This window comes from Pelophylax lessonae (genome assembly GCF_965119305.1).
Source record: "Pelophylax lessonae genome assembly, chromosome: 6".
Classification (NCBI taxonomy): Eukaryota; Metazoa; Chordata; class Amphibia; order Anura; family Ranidae; genus Pelophylax; species Pelophylax lessonae.
This window is the reverse complement of record NC_138773.1, coordinates 134,757,125-134,778,972: the sequence shown is the minus strand read 5'-3', so window position 1 is coordinate 134,778,972 and position 21,848 is coordinate 134,757,125. Positions and strand designations below refer to the sequence as shown.

The 21,848-nt window shown below is 43.8% G+C and overlaps 1 protein-coding gene across 1 annotated transcript in view; it reads left to right on the top strand.

Annotated features, from left to right (window-relative positions):
• Window positions 1-21,848, top strand: part of CPPED1 (calcineurin like phosphoesterase domain containing 1) — a 454,522-nt gene that overhangs the window by 26,297 nt on the left and 406,377 nt on the right. The window contains exon 2 of the mRNA XM_082261885.1: window positions 15,835-16,050. Coding sequence (XP_082118011.1) covers window positions 15,835-16,050 — 216 coding nt within the window. The remainder of the gene's footprint in view (window positions 1-15,834; window positions 16,051-21,848) is intronic.

Below are 21,848 nucleotides of genomic sequence, written 5' to 3'. Positions count from 1 at the left end.
ACATATATATATATATATATATATATATATATATATATATATATAATCTGGCCATTCTCTAGAGCCAGCTTCTGGGTATATACAGTGCCCTGCGAAAAGTATTCGGCCCCCTTGAACTTTGCGACCTTTTGCCACATTTCAGGCTTCAAACATAAAGATATAAAACTGTAATTTTTTGTGAAGAATCAACAACAAGTGGGACACCATCATGAAGTGGAACAAAATTTATTGGATATTTCAAACTTTTTTAACAAAAAAAAAACTGAAAAATTGGGCGTGCAAAATTATTCAGCCCGCTTAAGTTAATACTTTGTAGCGCCACCTTTTGCTGCGATTACAGCTGTAAGTCGCTTGGGGTATGTCTCTATCAGTTTTGCACATCGAGAGACTGAACTTTTTTCTTCATTCCTTCTTGCAAAACAGCTCGAGCTCAGTGAGGTTGGATGGAGCGCAGTTTTCAGTTCATTCCACAGATTCTCTATTGGATTCAGGTCTGGACTTTGACTTGGCCATTCTAACACCAGGATATGTTTATTTGTGAACCATTCCATTGTAGATTTTGCTTTATGTTTTGGATCATTGTCTTGTTGGAAGACAAATCTCCGTCCCATTCTCAGGTCTTTTGCAGACTCCATCAGGTTTTCTTCCAGAATGGTCCTGTATTTGGCTCCATCCATCTTCCCATCAATTTTAAACATCTTCCCTGTCCCTGCTGAAGAAAAGCAGGACCAAACCATGATGCTGCCACCACCATGTTTAACAGTGGGGATGGTGTGTTCAGGGTGATGAGCTGTGTTGCTTTTACGCCAAACATAACGTTTTGCATTGTTGCCAAAAAGTTTGATTTTGGTTTCATTGTACCAGAGCACCTTTTTCCACATGTTTGGTGTGTATCCCAGGTGGCTTGTGGCAAACTTTAAACTACACTTTTTATGGATATCTTTAAGAAATGGCTTGCCACTCTTCCATAAAGGCCAGATTTGTGCAGTATACGACTGATTATTGTCCTATGGACAGTCTCCCACCTCAGCTGTAGATCTCTGCAGTTCATCCAGAGTGATCATGGGCCTCTTGGCTGCATCTCTGATCAGTTTTCTCCTTGTATGAGCTGAAAGTTTAGAGGGACGGCCAGGTCTTCATAGATTTGCAGTGGTCTGATACTCCCATTTCAATATTATCGCTTGCACAGTGCTCCTTGGGATGTTTAAAGCTTGGGAAATCTTTTTGTATCCAAATCCGGCTTTAAACTTCTCCACAACAGTATCTCGGACCTGCCTGGTGTGTTCCTTGTTCTTCATGATGCTCTCTGCGCTTTAAACAGACCTCTGAGACTATCACAGTGCAGGCGCATTTATACGGAGATTTGATTACACACAGGTGGATTCTATTTATCATCATTAGTCATTTAGGTCAACATTGGATCATCCAGAGATCCTCACTGAACTTCTGGAGAGAGTTTGCTGCACTGAAAGTAAAGGGGCTGAATAATTTGCACGCCCAATTTTTCAGTTTGTTAAAGTTTGAAATATCCAATAAATTTTGTTCCACTTTGTGTCCCACTTGTTGTTGGTTCTTCACAAAAAATTAGAGTTTTATATCTTTATGTTTGAAGCCTGAAATGTGGCAAAAGGTTGCAAAGTTCAAGGGGGCCGAATACTTTCGCAAGGCACTGTACTTTAGTATTGAATAGTTTCATTGTTAAGTTTTGATCTCCTCGTAGGGAGATAAAACCGACAAGCACGTCAAGCAGGTGCTCAGCACACCAGTCACAAATTAACTGCAACACATAATGCATTGTATTTATTTAACAATATTTTATTTATTAATTTCAATTAATGCACAGGTAAGATTGTTTTCAGCACTTCAGTGATATATAGTTTTGCGCAACGCACATATAATTAGTTTATTTTTCTCTCACTCACAGTAGGAGTGCATAGTGCTAGCAGCAATACAAGTCAATCCCACCATAGATTGCTTGCTGTTTATCTCAGTATTATTTTCACTTAGGGGTGTAGGGGTTTTGTTGCCAGCGGCTTAGACATTAATGGCTGTGTAAAAAAAATGTGTCAATCTCCTCATAAGTCCATCAGGATGAAAAGTCTAACACACAAGCAGCGCTATGAATAATGTGACCCCTCAAGGAATCCACACCAGTGAGTCCACAGAACAATCCACACAAAGAGGAAAATCCAAATCCACGAAGTGAAGGTAAGCACGGACAACTTCCACCAAACCACGTGACCGCTTAGGTATTGCTCACTCACCGGACAAATGATATAAAAGAGCCTCTAGATCAATATCCTCACTCGGTTTGGATGTCGTGTAGCCTGTATAATGGCACCGCCTCAGGAACCGATATCTCCCAAATCCGGATCTTTAGGCATAAAGCCTTATGCAGTGTCAGCATACATGATCCTCCAGAGTGTAAATGTAAGCGCATAGGAGAGAAAAGGGCTCATAGGGTAGTAGTCCAAACATATATTTATTAAAAAATAAGAACCCCACCCCCCAATCCCTCATACAATGCACTCACAGAGATACTAAATGTAAAGGCACTCAAATAAAACGAATGTCTACTGCAGATAGGCAGCCAAGGCTCTCACCGTCCCTTCTCCTGCTCGTCAGCGTCTGGAAGGAATGCGGAAGTGGGTTTGTGGCCGCCGCTCTGCATAGCATTGCCGGGGTGACCGTGTGCTCATGCCCTGATGCGTTTCGTCATCAAACTGACTTTTACGGAGGGCGTGAGCACGTAGCACTACCTCCTCCTTTTATCTCACTCCTCTCCGACCGCTTAACCCCTTCCGCTGGCTAGCCGCAACTAAATGTGCACCAGCGCTGAGACCATGATCAGGGTCACAGGAGATCACGGAAAGGATACATCGTTCTCAAAATATGTTCCTATTTGGAATACATTAAGACATATTACAGAGCTATCATATACAGTGTCTGCTTTTTTATAAAAGGTAACCAAATTATACCAAAGGGAGATTCAAAAATACACAAAAGAGAAACACTGCTCTGCAATAATGGCATAGACATCGGACAAAAGACGGCCGATCGTTCGGCCGACAATCGGTTCGTGTGTACGGGGCTTTAGTATTCACTTGACCATGATGATTCAATACCTCAACATCAAGATAGTGCACACTTTCCTTACTCCAACTATACTCTAGCTTGATGTTGTTGGTGTTTCTATTTAAATGATCCATGAATGTTTTTTTTTAGAGATGTTTCATACCCCATCCAAATAAAAAACAGATCATCAATATAACGCCTGTATAGAATAAGCTCTTTTCTTTGGATAGAGTAAATATATCTATCCTCCCATTCATTCATAAAGAAGTTTGCTAGGCTCGGGGCAAATGCCATTTATTACATAAATGTATGGATACAATTAGGTTTTAAGGTATTGATAGCACCTATATCCTCTATGCCATTATTGCAGAGCAGTGTTTCTCTTTTGTGTATTGTTGAATCTCCCTTTGGTATAATTTGGGTACCTTTTTATGATAAGGCAGACACTGTATATGATAGCTCTGTAATATGTCTTAATGCAGGGCTTGACAAATTTTCCTGAAATCTAGGAGCCAGCTAAAAAAGTTAGGAGCCAGTTTTTTTTTTTTTTTTTTTAAACTAACAACCAAGCTTTATTTAATAAAACGGATACTAAATTTACACATAAATACGACTAGAACCCCACTCTCCTCTAGCGCAATTGGATGAAAACAGACTGTCTGTCTCTTTCCATCCGATGCCATCTGATCCGATCCACGGGATGGATAGAAAATAGAACCACCATCCGTCTGCTTTTGGCGTACAGGATCAGATGGCGTCAGATTACTGCTCCATAGAGGAGAATGAAGGGTCCGATCGGGTCTGCCTGAAAAACTGACAGGCGGACCTGATCAGACAGCCCGTGTGAAAGGGGCCTTCGGCTGTGGCATGGCGATGAGGGAAAAAAAAAATATATATAATATTATTATTTTTTTTTTTAATAATTATTAAAAAAAAAAAAGAAAAATATTATTTAGTTTTTACATTTAAATTAATAATAAATAACCACACTCCCTGTCAAAGGTAACTAACTGGACAGGGAGATGGCATTGTGAACAAACAGGCAGTGGAAACAGTAATTACAACAGTCATTACTCCCGGCCACCACAAGAGGGTGTCAGTTCCCCATTGGAAGCCTCTCATCTCAAGTAGGCCGAAAAGCCGGGGCCTCAATTTTCGGACGGGCCGGAAGTCCGTGCACTCCGTGTGCGGAAGTCTGTGCAAAAATGACAGGACACCTTCTGCAGGGCACCCCAGGCGCCAGGTCGCTAATTCTAGTCGCAAATGCGACCTGGCGCCCGGGTTTTGTCGAGGCCTGTCTTAATGTATTCCAAATAGGAACATATTTTGAGAATGATGTATCCTTTCCGTGATCTCCTGTGACCCTGATCGTTGTCCCAGCGCTGGCTCACATTTAGTTGCGGCTAGCCGGCGGAAGGGGGGTTAAGCGGTTGGAGAGGCGTGAGATAAAAGGAGGAGGTAGTGCTGTATGCTCACGCCCTCCGTAGAAGTCAGTTTGGTGACGAAACGCGTCAGACGTGAGCACGCGGTCACCCCGGCAATGCTACACAGAGCGGGGGCCACGAACCCGCATTCTTTCCGGAAGCTGACGAGCAGGAGAAGGGACGGTGAGAGCCTTGGCTGCTTATCTGCAGTAGACATTTGTTTTTTATTTGAGTGCCTTTACATTTAATATCTCTGTGAGTGCATTGTATGAGGGATTGGGGGTTCTTATTTTTTAATAAATGTTTGGACTACTACCCTATGAGCCTTTTTCTCTCCTATACACTTACATTTACACTCTGGAGGATCATGTATGCTGACACTGCATAATGCTTTATGCCCAAAGATCCGGATTTGGGAGATATCGGTTCCTGAGGCGGTGCCATTATACAGGCTACACAACATCCAAACCGAGTGAGGATATTGATCTAGAGGCTCTTTTATATCATTTGTCCGGTGAGTGAGCAATACCTAATGGATCACGTGGTGTGGTGGAAGTGGTCTGTGCTTACCTTCACTTTGTGGATTTGGATTTTCCTCCTGTGTGGATTGTTCTGTGGATTCCTTGAGGGGTCACATCATTCATAGCGCTGCTTATGTGTTAGACTTTTCATCCTGATGGACTTATGAGGAGATTGACACATATTTTTTTATGTTGTTTTTATATTCATGAGGCAGCAGCTTTTTAATATGACATGTTATATTTATGGTTGCATTTTGCACATTTCTCTAAAGCGCAGGGTGATTGAGATAATTTTGTGATTTTATATATAATTTTGTGCCAGTCATTTGTTTCAATTGATGAATGTGTGTTGAGTTAATTTGAGGGGGACAGCAAATTTACACTGTTATACAAGCTGTACACTCACTACTTTACATTGTAGCAAAGTCTTATTTTTTCAGTGGTGTCACATAAGGTATAATAAAATATTTTAAAAAAATGTGAGGGGTGTACTCACTTTTGTGAGATACTGTATGTGTGTGTCTGTGTAAATCCAGGAAGTGAACAGGCAGCAGCTTCAGCTGCCCACAGTTAAAATGTCTGTAGCCAGACTTGTTGGAGGGAGATTTCTGAAGCATATTTGGCAAGTACAGAATCACAGTACATATAAAATGATATGAAAAGTGGTTGGAGGAAAGCTTCAGAATGGCAAAGATGTTTTGATTTCAAATGATGTGAGCAGACTGCAGTTCCTCTTTAAGGTTAAATATGCTTTTGGGTTCCAAAAAAACCTTTTAATATGAGTTTCAGTGCAAACAACAACTTTTAGAGAAATTAACATAGTATTACTCTTTGGGGTATTCAGGTGTTGAGTGTCCTGCTGTTTGTGAGATTTTCCCTTCCTGTATGGTGATTTTGCAGACAAAAGGCCTGGAGTTGTAGGCATGATGGAAATTGGTGGGGGAAGTCTGAATTCCTCATACATTCAGATTTTCACAAAAAGAGGGAAGATCCTCTGGTGTGCGTAGTAGAAATTGTTTGCCATTAAAGGTGGCTTGTACTGCAAATGGGAATTTCCAGCGATAGTTCATTCCCTTCTCTCTCAACGCATCCAGGATAGGTTTATCAGCTCTCCTATTTTTCAGTGTGATGGGAGATAGATCCTGGAACAATTGTATGATTCCTCCATTAAAGGGGACTTGCTCATTTTGCCTGGCCTTTCTTCTTTAAGGCTGAAATTCGATAGACCACATATAATATCCGGAGAGGGTAGTTGTGTCAGGTACTTTAGGTCTTAAGGCACTGTGTGCCCTATCAAATTCCATTGGAGATTCTGAGGGTTTCTCCAGGAGGCTAATGAAGATAAGGGCACAATACAGGCCTGATTTATTCAGGGTTGTTTCAGGGATGCCTCGGACTCTGATGTTTCTCCTCAAGTTGTCTATTCATTGCAGTTTGGTGTTGTAAGTGAAAGGTTGAGATGTTCCAGTCTCTTAATGGCTTTATCTCTGTGCTTTCCCACTCTCCCTCCTGCAGCCATCTGCTCAGTGAGTACAAGAATGTCAGCTTTCAAGTCTGTTATTGTTGTTTGAAAAGGAATTGCTTATCTACAGCAATCTCAGTCATGTCTGCATATGTTAGAGGTTGATAAAGGTGGGAGAAGTCTCTTCTTCTGAGGCAGAGGTTGATAAAGGTGGGAGAAGTCTCTTCTTCTGAGGCAGGAGTGGACTCCTCACATTCTTCCTCTTCTTCTCTCTCTCTGTGCTGTGGTCATCTTGGCTGTGGGCTGTGTGGGAATGCCTGTTTGGCAAAAACTTAGATTCCTCTATCAAGGAAAATATGGAAGGGGGGGGGGAGGAGGGGGTGGAGGGTGGGGCAAGACTACCTTTTTGCCACAAAAAAAGACAAAACCTCCAGTGGGTGAACTCTCTCTACTCCTGGAATGAAAAATCCAAGGGTTTATTTTGTTCCTCCCACACCTCTGGAGCCAAGTTAAAGCCAAGAATTCACTTATGTTGTAAGCCCTGACTCCCAAAACCCACCAAGTCTAGGATCAAGCCTTCTTCTCTGTAAAGAAGAATCCCTACTTATCAAAGTGGGAGGGACATCTGTCAGCTTTCATGTCCTTCTGGTCCCAGGATATTTTAGATGCTTGGGGCCAGAATGTTGTATCCAGGGGTTACAACTCACTCCCTGCCTCCCCCTTGCTTCATGCTATCAAATTTGCCAACCTCTTCTCTAAGGTGGATGGACCATCTTTCTGCTCTGAAGCAACTCCCCTTTCAAGGAGTTATCATCCCTGTTCCAGGGTTTGTTGACTCTCTTCACCCAGGAGATTCTGGCCTTCAGAGACATAAGGATGCTTACATGCATGATACCTGTGTAGTGGGCTGGCCTGTCGTGTGCCAGGGGTTTTCACCAAAGAGTCTGACCTCATTCTAGACTTGCTTTTCCCTCGAAGTATCCACATCTTGGCACATCTGGACCAACTCCTGCACAGTTAGTGCAGAATATGTAGAACCTCAAATTGATCCCTAAATTCCAGAAGTCAACATTGGGTTTAATTCATTTCTTGGAGTAATATGATATAACCCTGTCTAGAGTCTTCCTTCCCTCAGTCTCTCCACTCCCAAATTTGGACCCAACGGTCCTAGAGCAGCCCGACTATTTAGTATGTCCTAGGCCTGATGGTGATCTCCTTTTGAGGCAATCCCAGATTCTCAGTTTCACTTCAGACCACTGCAGCTCAACATTCTGGCAGCATGGAACAAAATGACTCCGGCTCTAGATTGTTCCATACACCTGTATATTAAAAAAGAATAGTGCGCAAATGCAAAAGAAATAACTACCAAATCTGAAGACAATCCATAAATAAAAATGGGGGTTTGGTCCCACCATATGGCCATATCGTGCTCAAGCCCACTACTGCGTCAAAGTACCCCATTATCAGTGGGTCCTACACTATCCATGAAAAAGAGATGAATCCAGCCATTCTAACCCTTGGAGATAATACTCCTTGCTGGGAAGGATGTGCAAATGCACTACAGGGGACTCCTCCTATATCCAATTGATGGTGGACACTGATTGAGTACACCCATCCCCACCCCCCCACACACACCTGTACTCAATCAGTGTCCACCATCAATTGGATATAGGAGGAGTCCCCTGTAGTGCATTTGCACATCCTTCCCAGCAAGGAGTATTATCTCCAAGGGTTAGAATGGCTGGATTCATCTCTTTTTCATGGATAGTGTAGGACCCACTGATAATGGGGTACTTTGACGCAGTAGTGGGCTTGAGCACGATATGGCCATATGGTGGGACCAAACCCCCATTTTTATTTATGGATTGTCTTCAGATTTGGTAGTTATTTCTTTTGCATTTGCGCACTATTCTTTTTTAATATACATGTCTTTTGGTTCATAGCTGCAGCAGCTTTAGAAATACATGGGTATGCTCCCCCAAATTTTTTGCCTGTTTATTATGTTCCATACACCTGTCCAGTAAGACTAGGCTTCTCCTGGAGTGGTGTGTGACGGGAGTCACTTTGGTTGGGTGGCCCGTGGAACACAGCTTATCTTAGAGAGGTTGGGAAATCCCTTTCTCTGCTCCCTAGGCCCCTCTTATGTCCAAGTCACCCTGTGCTTATTTGGGGCACAGGGTGACCAAGAAGCCCAGTCTTGCCTGCCCAAATCAGACTTCCACAGACTGATCGGCTGCGAGAGCTCCATGCGCCCTATCGGGACAAACTATATGGAACTTTGTTGAGGAGGCTGCAAGAATGGATTGACTTTGGGGACTTGTTACATGACTAACTCAGGCACAGACCAGTGGTCTGGAGGTCTGGTACCTGGTTAGTCTACCTTTTGGGGGGGGGGGGGGGAGATATGTCTCCCCAAGACAATGGGACTCATAGCAGATGCTAATATCAGCTCAACCACCTGTCTTCCACACATTGTTAACCGGTTGCCGACTGCGCACAGTATATTTACTGCGGCAGTCAGCCCCGGCCAGGCAGAGTGACCTAGATCTACGTCACTAGCCTGTCACCGGGTTTTGAGCCAATAGCGGGCGAGCGCGCGCCTGCTGAGGCGCGCGCCCGCCTCGGCTCGTTCACAGAGGAGTCCCGACGTGTGACCGGCGGACCCGATGTCCGCCGGTCACACTATGATCATCGGTAGAGCGGGAGAAAGGCGGGTGGCTTATGTAAACAAGCCACCTGTCATTCTCCCCTGTGTAAAAATGGAGATCAGACGGTTCTATTATGCAGAACCGTTGATCTCTGTTTTTACAATAGGAGACCTGTCCCACTACAGTTAGAAGCACGCCCCTAGGACACACTTAACCCCCCCCTGTCCAATACAGTTAACCCCTTCCCTGCCAGTGTCATTTTTACAGTAACAGTGCATATGTATAGCACTGATTACTGCAGTAATGTCACTGGTACCACCAAAAGTGTCAAAAATGTCAGTCAAGGGTCCGATCTGTCCGCCGCAATGTCACAGTGCCGCAAAAAAAACCGCAGATCGCCGCCATTACTCGTTAAAAAAAAAAAAGCACCAAAAATGACAAAAATCTTTCCCTTTGTTAGTAAACGCGATAACTTTTGCGCAAACCAATCAAAATACGCTTTTTGCGTTTTTTTTTTTTTTAACCAAACATATGTAGCATAAAACAAATTGGTCAAAAATGTTAAAAAATTTTGATTTTTACATTTTTTTGGGGGGGAATTTCATATAAAAAAAAAAAGTGAAAAATATTGTTATTTTTGCAAAATTTACGCTCTTTTTTTTTTTTGTTTATAGCGCATGATCAAAAAATCGCACAGGTGATCAAATACCACCAAAAGAAAGCTCTTTTTGTGGGAAAAAAAGGATGTGAAATTCGTTTAGGTACAGCGTCGCACGACCGCGCAATTGTCCGTTTAAAGTCACGCAGTAAAAAATCGCAAAAAAACCCCTGGTCAGGAAGGGGGTAAAATCTTCCAGGGCTTAAGTGGTTAATTTTGATAATTTACTCACCTATTGTCTACTGTGGGTTCTGTGTTTATACTTAGGGTAATGTATTTTGTTTTATTTTTTTTTAGCCTTGTTGCAGTGCTGAGTTAACATGTTAATGATAACATTGTCTGAGTCTGCATTTCCATTCACCTATTGTTTCTGTCCAGATGGCTAGGTAATTCAGGTTAATTATAATTCTGTACACAAATTAATATGCATATGATAATGTAATCAGGCACCTGAGCTGATGGGGTAATCTGATCAGGAGGGGGATGTCCTACTGCGAGGTATATATTCAGTGTGAGTTTGTTCAATAAAGGTTCCAGATCTTACAAGCAAAGTTGTTGGTTAGCTTTGTATGGGGGTGGCTGTAAAATCTGATATGTACAGTGCATTGCGAAAGTATTCGGCCCCCTTGACCTTTTCGACCTTTTGCCACATTTCAGGCTTCAAACATAGATATAAAACTGTAATTTTTTTTGAAGAATCAACAACAAGTGGGACACATTCATGAAGTGGAACGAAATTTATTGGATATTTCAAACTTTTTTAACAAATAAAAAACTGAAAAATTGGGCGTGCAAAATTATTCAGCCCCCTTAAGTTAATACTTTGTAGCGCCACCTTTTGCTGCGATTACAGCTGTAAGTCGCTTGGGGTATGTCTCTATCAGTTTTGCACATCGAGAGACTGAAATTTTTGCCCATCCCTCCTTGCAAAACAGCTCGAGCTCAGTGAGGTTGGATGGAGAGTGTTTGTGAACAGAAGTTTTCAGTTCTTTCCACAGATTCTCGATTGGATTCAGGTCTGGACTTTGACTTGGCCATTCTAACACCTGGATATGTTTATTTGTGAACCATTCCATTGTAGATTTTGCTTTATGTTTTGGATCATTGTCTTGTTGGAAGACAAAATCTCCATCCCAGTCTCAGGTCTTTTGCAGACTCCATCAGGTTTTCTTCCAGAATGGTCCTGTATTTGGCTCCATCCATCTTCCCATCAATTTTAACCATCTTCCCTGTCCCTGCTGAAGAAAAGCAGGCCCAAACCATGATGCTACCACCACCATGTTTGACAGTGGGGATGGTGTGTTCAGGGTGATAAGCTGTGTTGCTTTTACGCCAAACATAACGTTTTGCATTGTTGCCAAAAAGTTCGATTTTGGTTTCATCGGACCAGAGCACCTTCTTCCACATGTTTGGTGTGTCTCCCAGGTGGATTGTGGCAAACTTAAACAACACTTTTTATGGACATCTTTAAGAAATGGCTTTCTTCTTGCCACTCTTCCATAAAGGCCAGATTTGTGCAGTATATGACTGATTGTTGTCCTATGCACAGAGTCTCCCACCTCAGCTGTAGATCTCTGTAGTTCATCCAGAGTGACCATAGGCCTCTTGGCTGCATCTCTGATCAGTCTTCTCCTTGTATGAGCTGAAAGTTTAGAGGGACGGCCAGGTCTTCATAGATTTGCACTGGTCTGATACTCCTTCCATTTCAATATTATCGCTTGCACAGTGCTCCTTGGGATGTTTAAAGCTTGGGAAATCTTTTTGTATCCAAATCCAGCTTTAAACTTCTCCACAACAGTATCTCGGACCTGCCTGGTGTGTTCCTTGTTCTTCATGATGCTCTCTGCGCTTTAAACGGTCCTCTGAGACTATCACAGTGCAGGTGCATTTATACGGAGACTTGATTACACACAGGTGGATTCTATTTATCATCATTAGTCATTTCGGTCAACATTGGATTATTCAGAGATCCTCACTGAACTTCTGGAGAGAGTTTGCTGCACTGAAAGTAAAGGGGCTGAATAATTTTGCACGCCAAATTTTTCAGTTTATTTGTTTAACAAAGTTTGAAATGTCCAATAAATTTCATTCCACTTCATGATTGTGTCCCACTTGTTGATTCTTCACAAAAAGTACAGTTTTATATCTTTATGTTTGAAGCCTGAAATGTGGCAAAAGGTCGCAAAGTTCAAGGGGGCGAATACTTTCGCAAGGCACTGTATGTTCAAGATGCGGTATACTGACAAAAGCACACAAACACAGTGTGGGTCGCGGTTCAGTTATATGGCGGATCTATAGTCTGGTGCTGCCTTTGGGGAAATCCATTCTTCTGTTGCCTGCAAATTGATTATGATGGATACCAACTTGTTGGGGCTGGGGCGTCCTGGGTGCCCTCTTGGTAAGGAGATTTGACTGTTTAACCTTGCTGGTGGTCTGATTATTTCAGATTTTTTGTGCTAAAAGCAGTACATTGTTTTGCATGGAAATATGTTTTATATTTTAGGCCTGTAATTCTTAGGAATAACCCACTTAAATCTGTCCAAACAAGAGTCTAGTAGACATCCTGGGTATGATAAAGTTTGAAACATGAAATCATAATAATTGTATTCAATAATATAATCAAACAAAAAACTGAAATATCTACAAACAAGGGGTGCGCTATTACTAGTCACTGTTGTAAAGGTTTAGTAAACATCTCGGGTATGAAATATTTTGAAACCTGGGACTGCACAAAGTCCGACGTCACATTTGGGACAATATAATCTGGTTTATTTTCCTTCCACTGTCGTCTCTCTTCGAGCAACAGACCACGCACATCCTTGTAGGTGCTGAATTTTTCTCAGTTGGTGGGGATGTAGTCCATAAAGTGATGACCAGTCAGGCGTTCTGGGTTGACAACGCCGACAGCACCACATCCAGATCTTTCACAGCCATTGATGGTGTTTGGTGACTCAGAAAGATTTGTTCAGCAACTTTCCAAATAAAGTCCGCATGAATCAAAGGCTTGTCATTTTTTTTTGAGCAGAATGCATGCATTGTTTAAGGAGATGTTTGAAGATCTTTTTATAGTATTTTTCTTGCTGCTTCCTCATAGCTGGGTAGAATGTCATTGCTTGTTCGGCTGTCGACACCTCCCATGGTGTTGTTGTAGTCTATCCCTACTTTTGGCTTCATGACTTTTCTTTCCTGTTGTGCGTACCATAACAGTGTTATGCACTGTACTCATTAGGCACACGTTTCTTGTCCTTCCATCGCAGTGCCATCATTTTGCCTTTATGCCAGGCAACCATTTGTCTGGTCTTCAGCTTCTTTTTGCCAAACATTGGCGGTATGTTGCACCGTTTAGCCCTTACAGTTCCATAGGCATCAGTTTTGTTGTGCAGTAGAACCTCAAAGTTTCAGAGATGTATAAAAGTTGTCTGTTGTTACACAATAGCCCTGATTTACCAATGGCTCAATTAGTTAAAGAACAGAAGATGTTGCCATTCCATAATTGCTGCATTTTTCATCAAATTTTGTTCCTTTTCCAGTGTATATCACTAAATTTCAAATGTAGCCAGTTGATGATTTGCACAGCATGTAGGATTTTACCCCAAATCGTGCCCTCTTTGATGCAATGTATTGCACCTAGCTGAGCCTTCCCTTGTAGGCCATTAGACTTTAATCTATGCAGATGTCTCTTTCTGGCACATACAGTGGGGATCGAAAGTTTGGGCACCTCAGGTAAAAATTTGTATTAATGTGCATAAAGAAGCCAAGGAAAGATGGAAAAATTTCCAAAAGGCATCAAATTACAGATTAGACATTCTTATAATATGTCAACAAAAGTTAGATTTTATTTCCATCACTGACACTTTCAAAATTGCAGAAAACAAAAAAATGGCATCTGCAAAAGTTTGGGCATCCCACAGAATTAATAGCATGCACTGCCCCCTTTGCAAGGCTGAGACCTGCCAGTGTCATGGATTGTTCTCAATCATCGTCTGGGAAGACCAGGTGATGTCAATCTCAAAGGTTTTAAATGCCCAGACTCATCTGACCTTGCCCCAACAATCAGAACCATGGGATCTTCTAAGCAGTTGTCTAGAAAACTGAAACTGAAAATAGTTGACGCTCACAAAGCTGGAGAAGGCTATAAGAAGATAGCAAAGCGTTTTCAGATGTCAATATCCTCTGTTTGGAATGTAATTGAGAAATGGCAGTCATCAGGAACAGTGGAAGTTAAAGCAAAATCTGGAAGACCAAGACAAATATCAGACAGAACAGCTTGCAGGATTGTGAGAAAAACAATTCTTAACCCATGTTTGACTGCACAATCCCTCCAGAAAGATCTGGCAGGCACTGGAGTTGTGGTACACTATTCCACTATAAAGACCAATATGGTCTTCATGGAAGAGTCTTCAGAAGAAAACCTCTTCTACGTCCTCACCACAAAAATCAGCGTTTGAAATTTGCAAATGAACATATAGACAAGCCTGCGATCAAATTTAAAACCGTGCTAGCATAAAAGACATTCATAAAGTGAAATAAAATATTGTGAAAAAATTTCATAAATAGCATATAAATACATAAAAATCAAGTCCTTTTATTATAAAAGTGATCAAATTCCAAAAAGTGCTCCAGTGCAGATAAAAACTATATAAGGTGCTCCAGGTGACAGGTGACCCCTCTCGGTTCCCCACTCACCGCAACAGCAGAAAGATATAGCTTGAAAATTCAATTGAAATATTGCACCAAGCCTTCTTCTATGGAATGCCACAAGGTAACTAGTATATCCTTAGATAGAACTGGTCCGAGTCTCAAACATAAGTAAAGGATTCGCAATGTAAGAGTGACATATGGTGGTGGACGCCGCTGGTAGCGTGCGTTCCACTGCCGATCCAGGAAGTGTAGCCGGAAGTGATGATGCGTCAGAGCCGTACCGGAAGTGCGTCAACGCGTTTCGCCCGCCTATTGGGCATTTTCAAAGGCTGTGTTGTCTCACTTTGACTGCTTTTGGATGCAATATTGGTTCCAGAATTACCCACCTATGTCTGTGATTAAGAAAATATTTGGCTTCCCTGTAAAATCCTTTTTTATGGGAGTACATCACAAGATACAAGTCCTGCCCGTTTGTATTTATGAGCCACCTTGTTACTGCTTGCTACAAAACTAAAGACATACAGGCATGTTTGGAGTGAGAGGCATTTTACTGGGCTGTCCTAACAGCTTAGTTTTTTTTCAGTATCCAATCACCTAAAGGCAGTTGCATAACCCACTGCAGTCAGAATCGCCAGCCTGTTCTGTGGTGTACTACAAGAAATTGATTTTACAGGTAAGGCAAAAACCCTATTTTATTTTTTTAGTTTGGTTATTTTTAGGCTTGTGCATCACATGTAAACTGGATTTGGAACTGGTTTAGACTGTCATTCAAGAATCTTTAGTTGAACTTTAAAGTGTCAGTTCATATTTACAGAAAATCTGTAAGGTGGTATTATACTGGACTCCCTCCCCATTACCCCTGGTCCTGCTGTACCAGTGTCCCGCGATCCTTTGCAGTCAGGCATCGGGACACTACCTTACTGGTCTGGGGATTTGAAATCCCTGCGTCTTGTCTATCTGTACCTCTCGGCGTGTATGGACAAGAGGCATTCTAATTTGGTCAGCGCTGTCACATTGACGCTGACTAGTCAGAATCTGTCTAGCTCATCCTGTCACAGCTGCGAGGCCAGGAGAATTTCAAAACCCCACCACCAGTAAAGTGGCATCCTTGTGCCTGACAGCAGGGGATCGCGGGACACTGGTACAGTGGAACTGGGGGGGATGGGGTCCAATGTAAGGTCACCTTTTACTTATTTTCTGTAAAGGTAAACTTACTATACATTGATGTCACTTAAAGTGTATGTAGATTCGAGTGTGCGAGTGTTCACTGCACATTTACTTCACATCAGATTTGTGAAATATTGGAACCCTGCATTTTTCTTGGCATATACTGTATGTTATTTGTGTCTGGAACAGGTTTTTTGTGTACAACTCTATACTGATGAACATTTTGTTTTCTTTTTAGATGAGGAATCAGAATGGAAAGGTCCATTCTACTTTATACAAGGAGCAGACCCTCAGTTGGGCCTAATGAAATCCTGGGCAATAGGCGATTCTGACTTTGGTGGTGAATGGGATGATGAGATCAAGTTAACAGAAGAGGCAGTGGAAGCTATAAATAAATTGGAGCCAAAGCCAAAATTTTTTGTGTTGTGTGGAGATCTTGTTCACTCTATGCCAGGTAGGTGTCAAGCAGCCACAGTGGCCATTTAACTTTTGAACTTTGAAACCATTAAACTAACTATGGATCTAAATAACATTATTATTGACGTTGCTATTCTTTTTCTATCGTTCATTGACAGACGCAGTCTCTGATGCATATCAGTTGGGTTATACTGCTCCCTACAGGAGTAGGACACTAGGCAGAAATAAAGTTCTGGCTACGCCTATGGGCAGTCCCAGGGGGTATACCCTCGCTCTTCCTGCATAGAATGTCAGTTTTAATCTGCCTAGTTAGGAGTAAGGACCTATTTCCTTGCTGGGATCTCTGGTCCTGGCAAAGTTTTTTTTTTTTTTTTTTTCTAGATAACTTTTTTTAGTTAGCTTTTTCTCTGGATTTTTTTCCTGTTAGATCTACAAGCAACTATGCCGGATCTGGGCGATGGGCTGGATGTATATATCCAGTGGTCACCCCACCCGGCCAGCGAGCGTGCGCAGACCCTAGCTGGGTCGGCCGTGACATAGTCCCACTGGATGGGGACTGGCCCCACGAGTTAAACATCTCGCTGGGTCTAGGCCCGAGTCGCAGCGTTCCTCTTTGGCCAACAGCCCCCCCCCACTTCAGCAGAGAGAGGTTCTGTCAGGAGAGGGCACCCGCCTGTTCCAGTATGGTGAGTAAAATGTTCCCCCCTCTTCCCCTGGTGGATTTTGGTGTGGACCTGGGCCCCTCCCTGAGATGGTCGGACCCTTATATTCCTGGGTTCCCCTCTGTCCTGTCATGCACCCCCCTCTTCTACCTGCACCCCCTTCTCACACTGAGGGCTATTGGGCTTACTCCTGGGGACTGGGACCACGCTCAGGGCCGGATGTGGGGGCTGGGGTTGCGCCGCCGGCGACAGACTAACTATCATGCACAGGGGGGTCTCTACCTTTTACTCCAGGGCCCATCTGCCGATCCATCCCGTTTTGGAGTCTGGGGGGTCCCCACGAGGGTCCTCAGCTGCTCTCCAGTCCGCCATTTTCTTTAGCCTTATGGGCTGAGGAGATCGGTGGCCATCTTGGTACACCAGGCACGGCCATTTTGTGGTGGTTCTCTCTATAGGAATGAGAATGCGAGTTCCTGGAAGTGTTGTTTTGTGGGTGGAGCCCCTCCCTATACCCTGAGCGCTTTCTCAGATCCTTCCTTCTTTGGATCGAGCTGCTGCTGACACGTGCTGTGCAGACATTCTGGGCCTCCTGTTGCATCTGGGTACAGCGAGTCTGGGGGTCTCTCTTTCTGCTGGGGGTCTCCCGTGTGCTTGCCTATCCTGAGGGGGGTGCTTTAGCGTGGTGGGACTTTTTGAAAAAAAAATATGGACCCTACAGATCTTGTGCCCCCACCTGAACCCCTTGGGGGAGGCTGAAGGGCCCTCCAGACCCCAGCTATCTACAGATGCAATTTCAGCAGTCCTGGAAGTGTTTGTGTCCTGGGTGGAGGTGGCCTTTAATGGGCGAGGTGCTAAGAAACGCCCTCTGCCTACCCCTGCCTCATCTGATGTCTCAGGTTCTGAGTCTGATTCAACCACCGCAGACACGGGTCTTCCTGTCGGGTTAACTACCTCGCGCCCTTTCTCCTCTGATAGTGAGGATGACACTTCTACCTCCACTGCCACGCAAGATAAGACGCTGGTGGACGCACTGGTTGATTCTGAACGTGAGACCTTAATAAAAGGAGGACGCAGCTGCGACTGCCACTGAGGTGCAGGTTGCGTTTGGCACTCACAAGCCATCAAGAGCTGCAAATTTTTTTCACTTTCCCGCGTATTTCGACGCCATGCTCTAAAAAAGAATGGGACCGCAGAAAACGTTCCTCTGGGGTGCCTAAGCGGATTGCTAGATGCTACCCTTTTGAGGAGTCCCTGATAAAGAAGTGAATTGTGCCACCTACGGTGGACTCTCCGGTCTCCAGGCCGAATAAAGCTACCGTGACTCCAGTGGAGGATTCCCCGTCTTTTAAGGATCTGGAGGATAAGAAGGCGGAGTCTGTGGCCCACAATAGATACTCCCTGACGGGGTCTGCAGTGAGACCGGTGTTTACGGTTGCCCTTGTCACGCTGAATAGGCTAAGTTACTACGCCGTGATCTGGAGGGGAGACAAGTCCCTCCTGCCTTTTGAGGAGCTGTTGGAGTCGCTGGCTGCAATTTGTTTGTGATGCTGCGCTGGACACTGCTCCCATATTGGGCCGACTGTCGGTTTCGGAAGTGGTCCTCCAGCGTATACATTGGCTAAAGTGATGGTCTGCAGGTCAGATTTCAAAGAAGGCCTTGACTGATCTGCCTTTTCAAGGAGATCGCCTGTTTGGAGCTACCCTGGATGACATCATTAAGGGTCTCCCAGAGGGGGAAGAGTACCTTTTTCTTCCACAGGCTAACAAGGGTAAGGACCCTCGTCGCAGCCTGGGTCCCTCCTGTTCAGCACACAAGAAGTTTTTTTCGTCCCTCAGGGTCAGTCGATAAGGCAAAGCCCTTCAAGGCTCTCTCGGGCGGTTCCAATCGTTCCTGGTCTGGCAAACAAAAGTTTGGTTTCTCCAGACCTGCGGACAAGACCACCTCGGGCTGAAGGTGCGCCTCACTCGTATCTGGGGTGGGGGGACATCTTTGCTGGTTTCTGGACCTGTGGCTATCCAGACAAATTGGTTCAGGAGGTCATACGGTCCGGTTACAAGATCGAATTTCGATCCGTCCCTCTGGTAAGTTTTTTTTTTTTCCCTTCCAATGTGCGCCTGTCCCCGGATCACTTGCTGGCGCTCTCTGGGGCAGTTCAGGACCTGGTACAACAGGGAGTAATAGTTTTCAGGGCTTTTATTCAAACCTGTTCACGGTTCCCAGGAAGGAAGGCAAGGTGCATCCAATCCTGGACCTGTAAGCACTAAATTGCTTCGTGCAAGTTCAAAAATTCAAAATGGGAATCGGTTTGCACGTTGGTGGCCTCCCTACATCAGGGGGATTTCCTGGCCTCCATAGGTATCAAAGATGCCTACCTTCAAATCCCAATCTGTGCAGGACACCAACGGTTTCCCTGTTTTGCCGTGGGAGAGGATCACTTTCAGTTTGTGGCGTTGCCCTTTGGTCTGGCCTCTGTTCCCCGGGTATTCACAAAGGGGCTGGTTCCGATCCTGGCGCTGTTGCGGCAGCGGAGGATATCGGTCCTGGGTTACCTGGACGATCTGCTTCTCCATGCGGAGTCTTCTACAATGCTGGAAACAAGTTAGGAAATCACCATGAGGACTCTGGAGGCGTTTGGATGGATTCTGAACCTTCAGAAGTCGTCCTTGGTCCCTTCCATGAGACTGGACTATCTGGGCCTGACTTTGGACTCGTCCTCAGCCAGGGTGTTTCTTCCTCCGGAAAAACTACAAAAACTCCAGACTGCATTTCAGCTGTTGCTGTCCAGCAAATGGTCGTCACTTCGGACCTGTATGAGAGTTCTGGGACTGATGGTGTCATCCTTCGAGGTGGTCCCCTTTGCTCAATTCCACACGAGGATCCTCCAGAAGGAAATCCTTCCCAAATGGAACAAGAATCAAAATTCCCTGGACATTCAGATCCAGCTGAGCCAGGTGACCAAGGAGTCCCTGATCTGGTGGCTTCGGTCCCCGATGCTCAAGCAAGGAAAATCCTTCTTCCCTATATATTGGACAGATGCAAGTCTGTCTGGGTGTGGGGGGTAGTTCTCGGCAGGTTATCTTCTCAAGGAGTCTTGTCCCTGGAGGAATCCAGGTTACCGATCAATGTTCTGGAGCTGAGAGCGCGATTCGGCTTTGCAGGGTTGTCCAGTGCGCATTCAATCGGACAATGCCACGCCGGGGCTTACGTCAATCACCAAGAAGGGGGCACCAAAAGTGTCCTTCCGGCCTTGGAAGTTGCAGGCATGCTTCTTTGGGCAGAACGCTTTGTTCCAGCTCTTTCCGCTGTTCACATTCCAGGAGTGGAAAATTGTCAGGCGGATTACCTCAGTCGACAGGCCTTGATTGCAGGGGAATGGTCCCTCCATCCAGACGTTTTCCAGCAGTTGTGCCTTCATTGAGGCACTCCAGATGTAGATCTAATGGCATCTCGGTTCAGCCTAAAAGTACAGAGATTTGTGGCCCGCTCCCCAGACCCTCTGGCAGATGCAAAAGCGCTGGTGGCCCCATGGGGTCAGTATCAGCTGATGTATTTCAAATGTGAGGGGTTTGCGCTTAGGATCACTAGGTGTCAATATATGTGATATAAACAAAATAATAATAAGAAGCTGCTGCAGGTATAAAAGGTAATACCTTTCAAACAATGAAACAACTATGTACCTGCGCTGCTTGTGCCTGAACACCTAATAAATATGTGTCAATGATAAAGTGTTAGTGCAAAGCTGTGCTGAGTGCAACCATGAATCCTGTGCATACAGATCAAGTAAATATCAAACATGAATATCAATTATAAATAATATATAAATAAAACATTCCATGTGTAAAAGAAAAAAATGTGAAAATTATCATATGCGTCAAAAAATATATATATATATATATATATATATATATATATATATATATATATAAGAAAATATAAAAAATTCATAAATTTCTATAATCTTCATCCAATATTCTTAAAGTGAAAAGTCTCTGTGCTCATTCAAGTGCTCTGTGCTTCATAAATAAATGAATAATAAAGTGCCAGTGCTCAGTCCAGGTGAGGTAGTGCTCCCCTCTCGGTTCCCCACTCACCAGAAGCTGGATATAAAAACGCCTTAACAATGGTCTTATGAAGTAGACCCCTCAATAGATCGTCAGCAGGAGCAGGGTGCCGAACCAATGCTTCTCACTCTATATCCAGGCAATACTCTCCCAGTTCATGAAAAGAAAAGGGCCATCATCGTGCAATATGTTTAACAGTTTATTAGCACGCAAAATAAAATTACACTTACACTGTGCAGGGAAACAAACAGCCTTGTGCAAACCCGCGGGACGCCAAGCAAATGGCCGTGCGTTCCACCCACGTAACCGGAAGCCGGAAGTGGTTGCAGCCGGAAGTGACGTATTACGTATTCGGACGGCTTGACGCGTTTCACTCCGCCAATCAGAGCGTTATCAAAAAGCTCTGATGGGAGCACTACCTCACCTGGACTGAGCACTGGCACTTTATTATTCATTTATTTATGAAGCACAGAGCACTTGAATGAGCACAGAGACTTTTCACTTTAAGAATATTGGATGAAGATTATAGAAATTTATGAATTTTTTATATTTTTATATATATATTTTTTTTATATATATATTTTTTGACGCATATGATAATTTTCACATTTTTTTCTTTTACACATGGAATGTTTTATTTATATATTATTTATAATTGATATTCATGTTTGATATTTACTTGATCTGTATGCACAGGATTCATGGTTGCACTCAGCACAGCTTTGCACTAACACTTTATCATTGACACATATTTATTAGGTGTTCAGGCACAAGCAGCGCAGGCACATAGTTGTTTCATCATCTGATGTATGTCTTTCCTCCTCTCAAGTTACTGCCAAGACTTCTTTGCAGGATCGAGGAGGAAGGGATTCCGGTCATTCTTGTGGCTCCGGACTGGCCTCGCCGAGTTTGGTACGCCGACCTGGTCAGGCTAGTCGCAGACGCTCTTTGGAGACTCCCTCTCAGGGAGGATTTACTGTCTCAAGGGCCAATCTTCCATCCTGCTTTATGGGCGCTGGCTTTAACGGCTTGGCTGTTGAAAGCCAGGTGCTGAAGGACAGAGAATTGTCTGCTTTAGTGATTCCCACTCTGCTTAAAGTGAGGAAAGGGA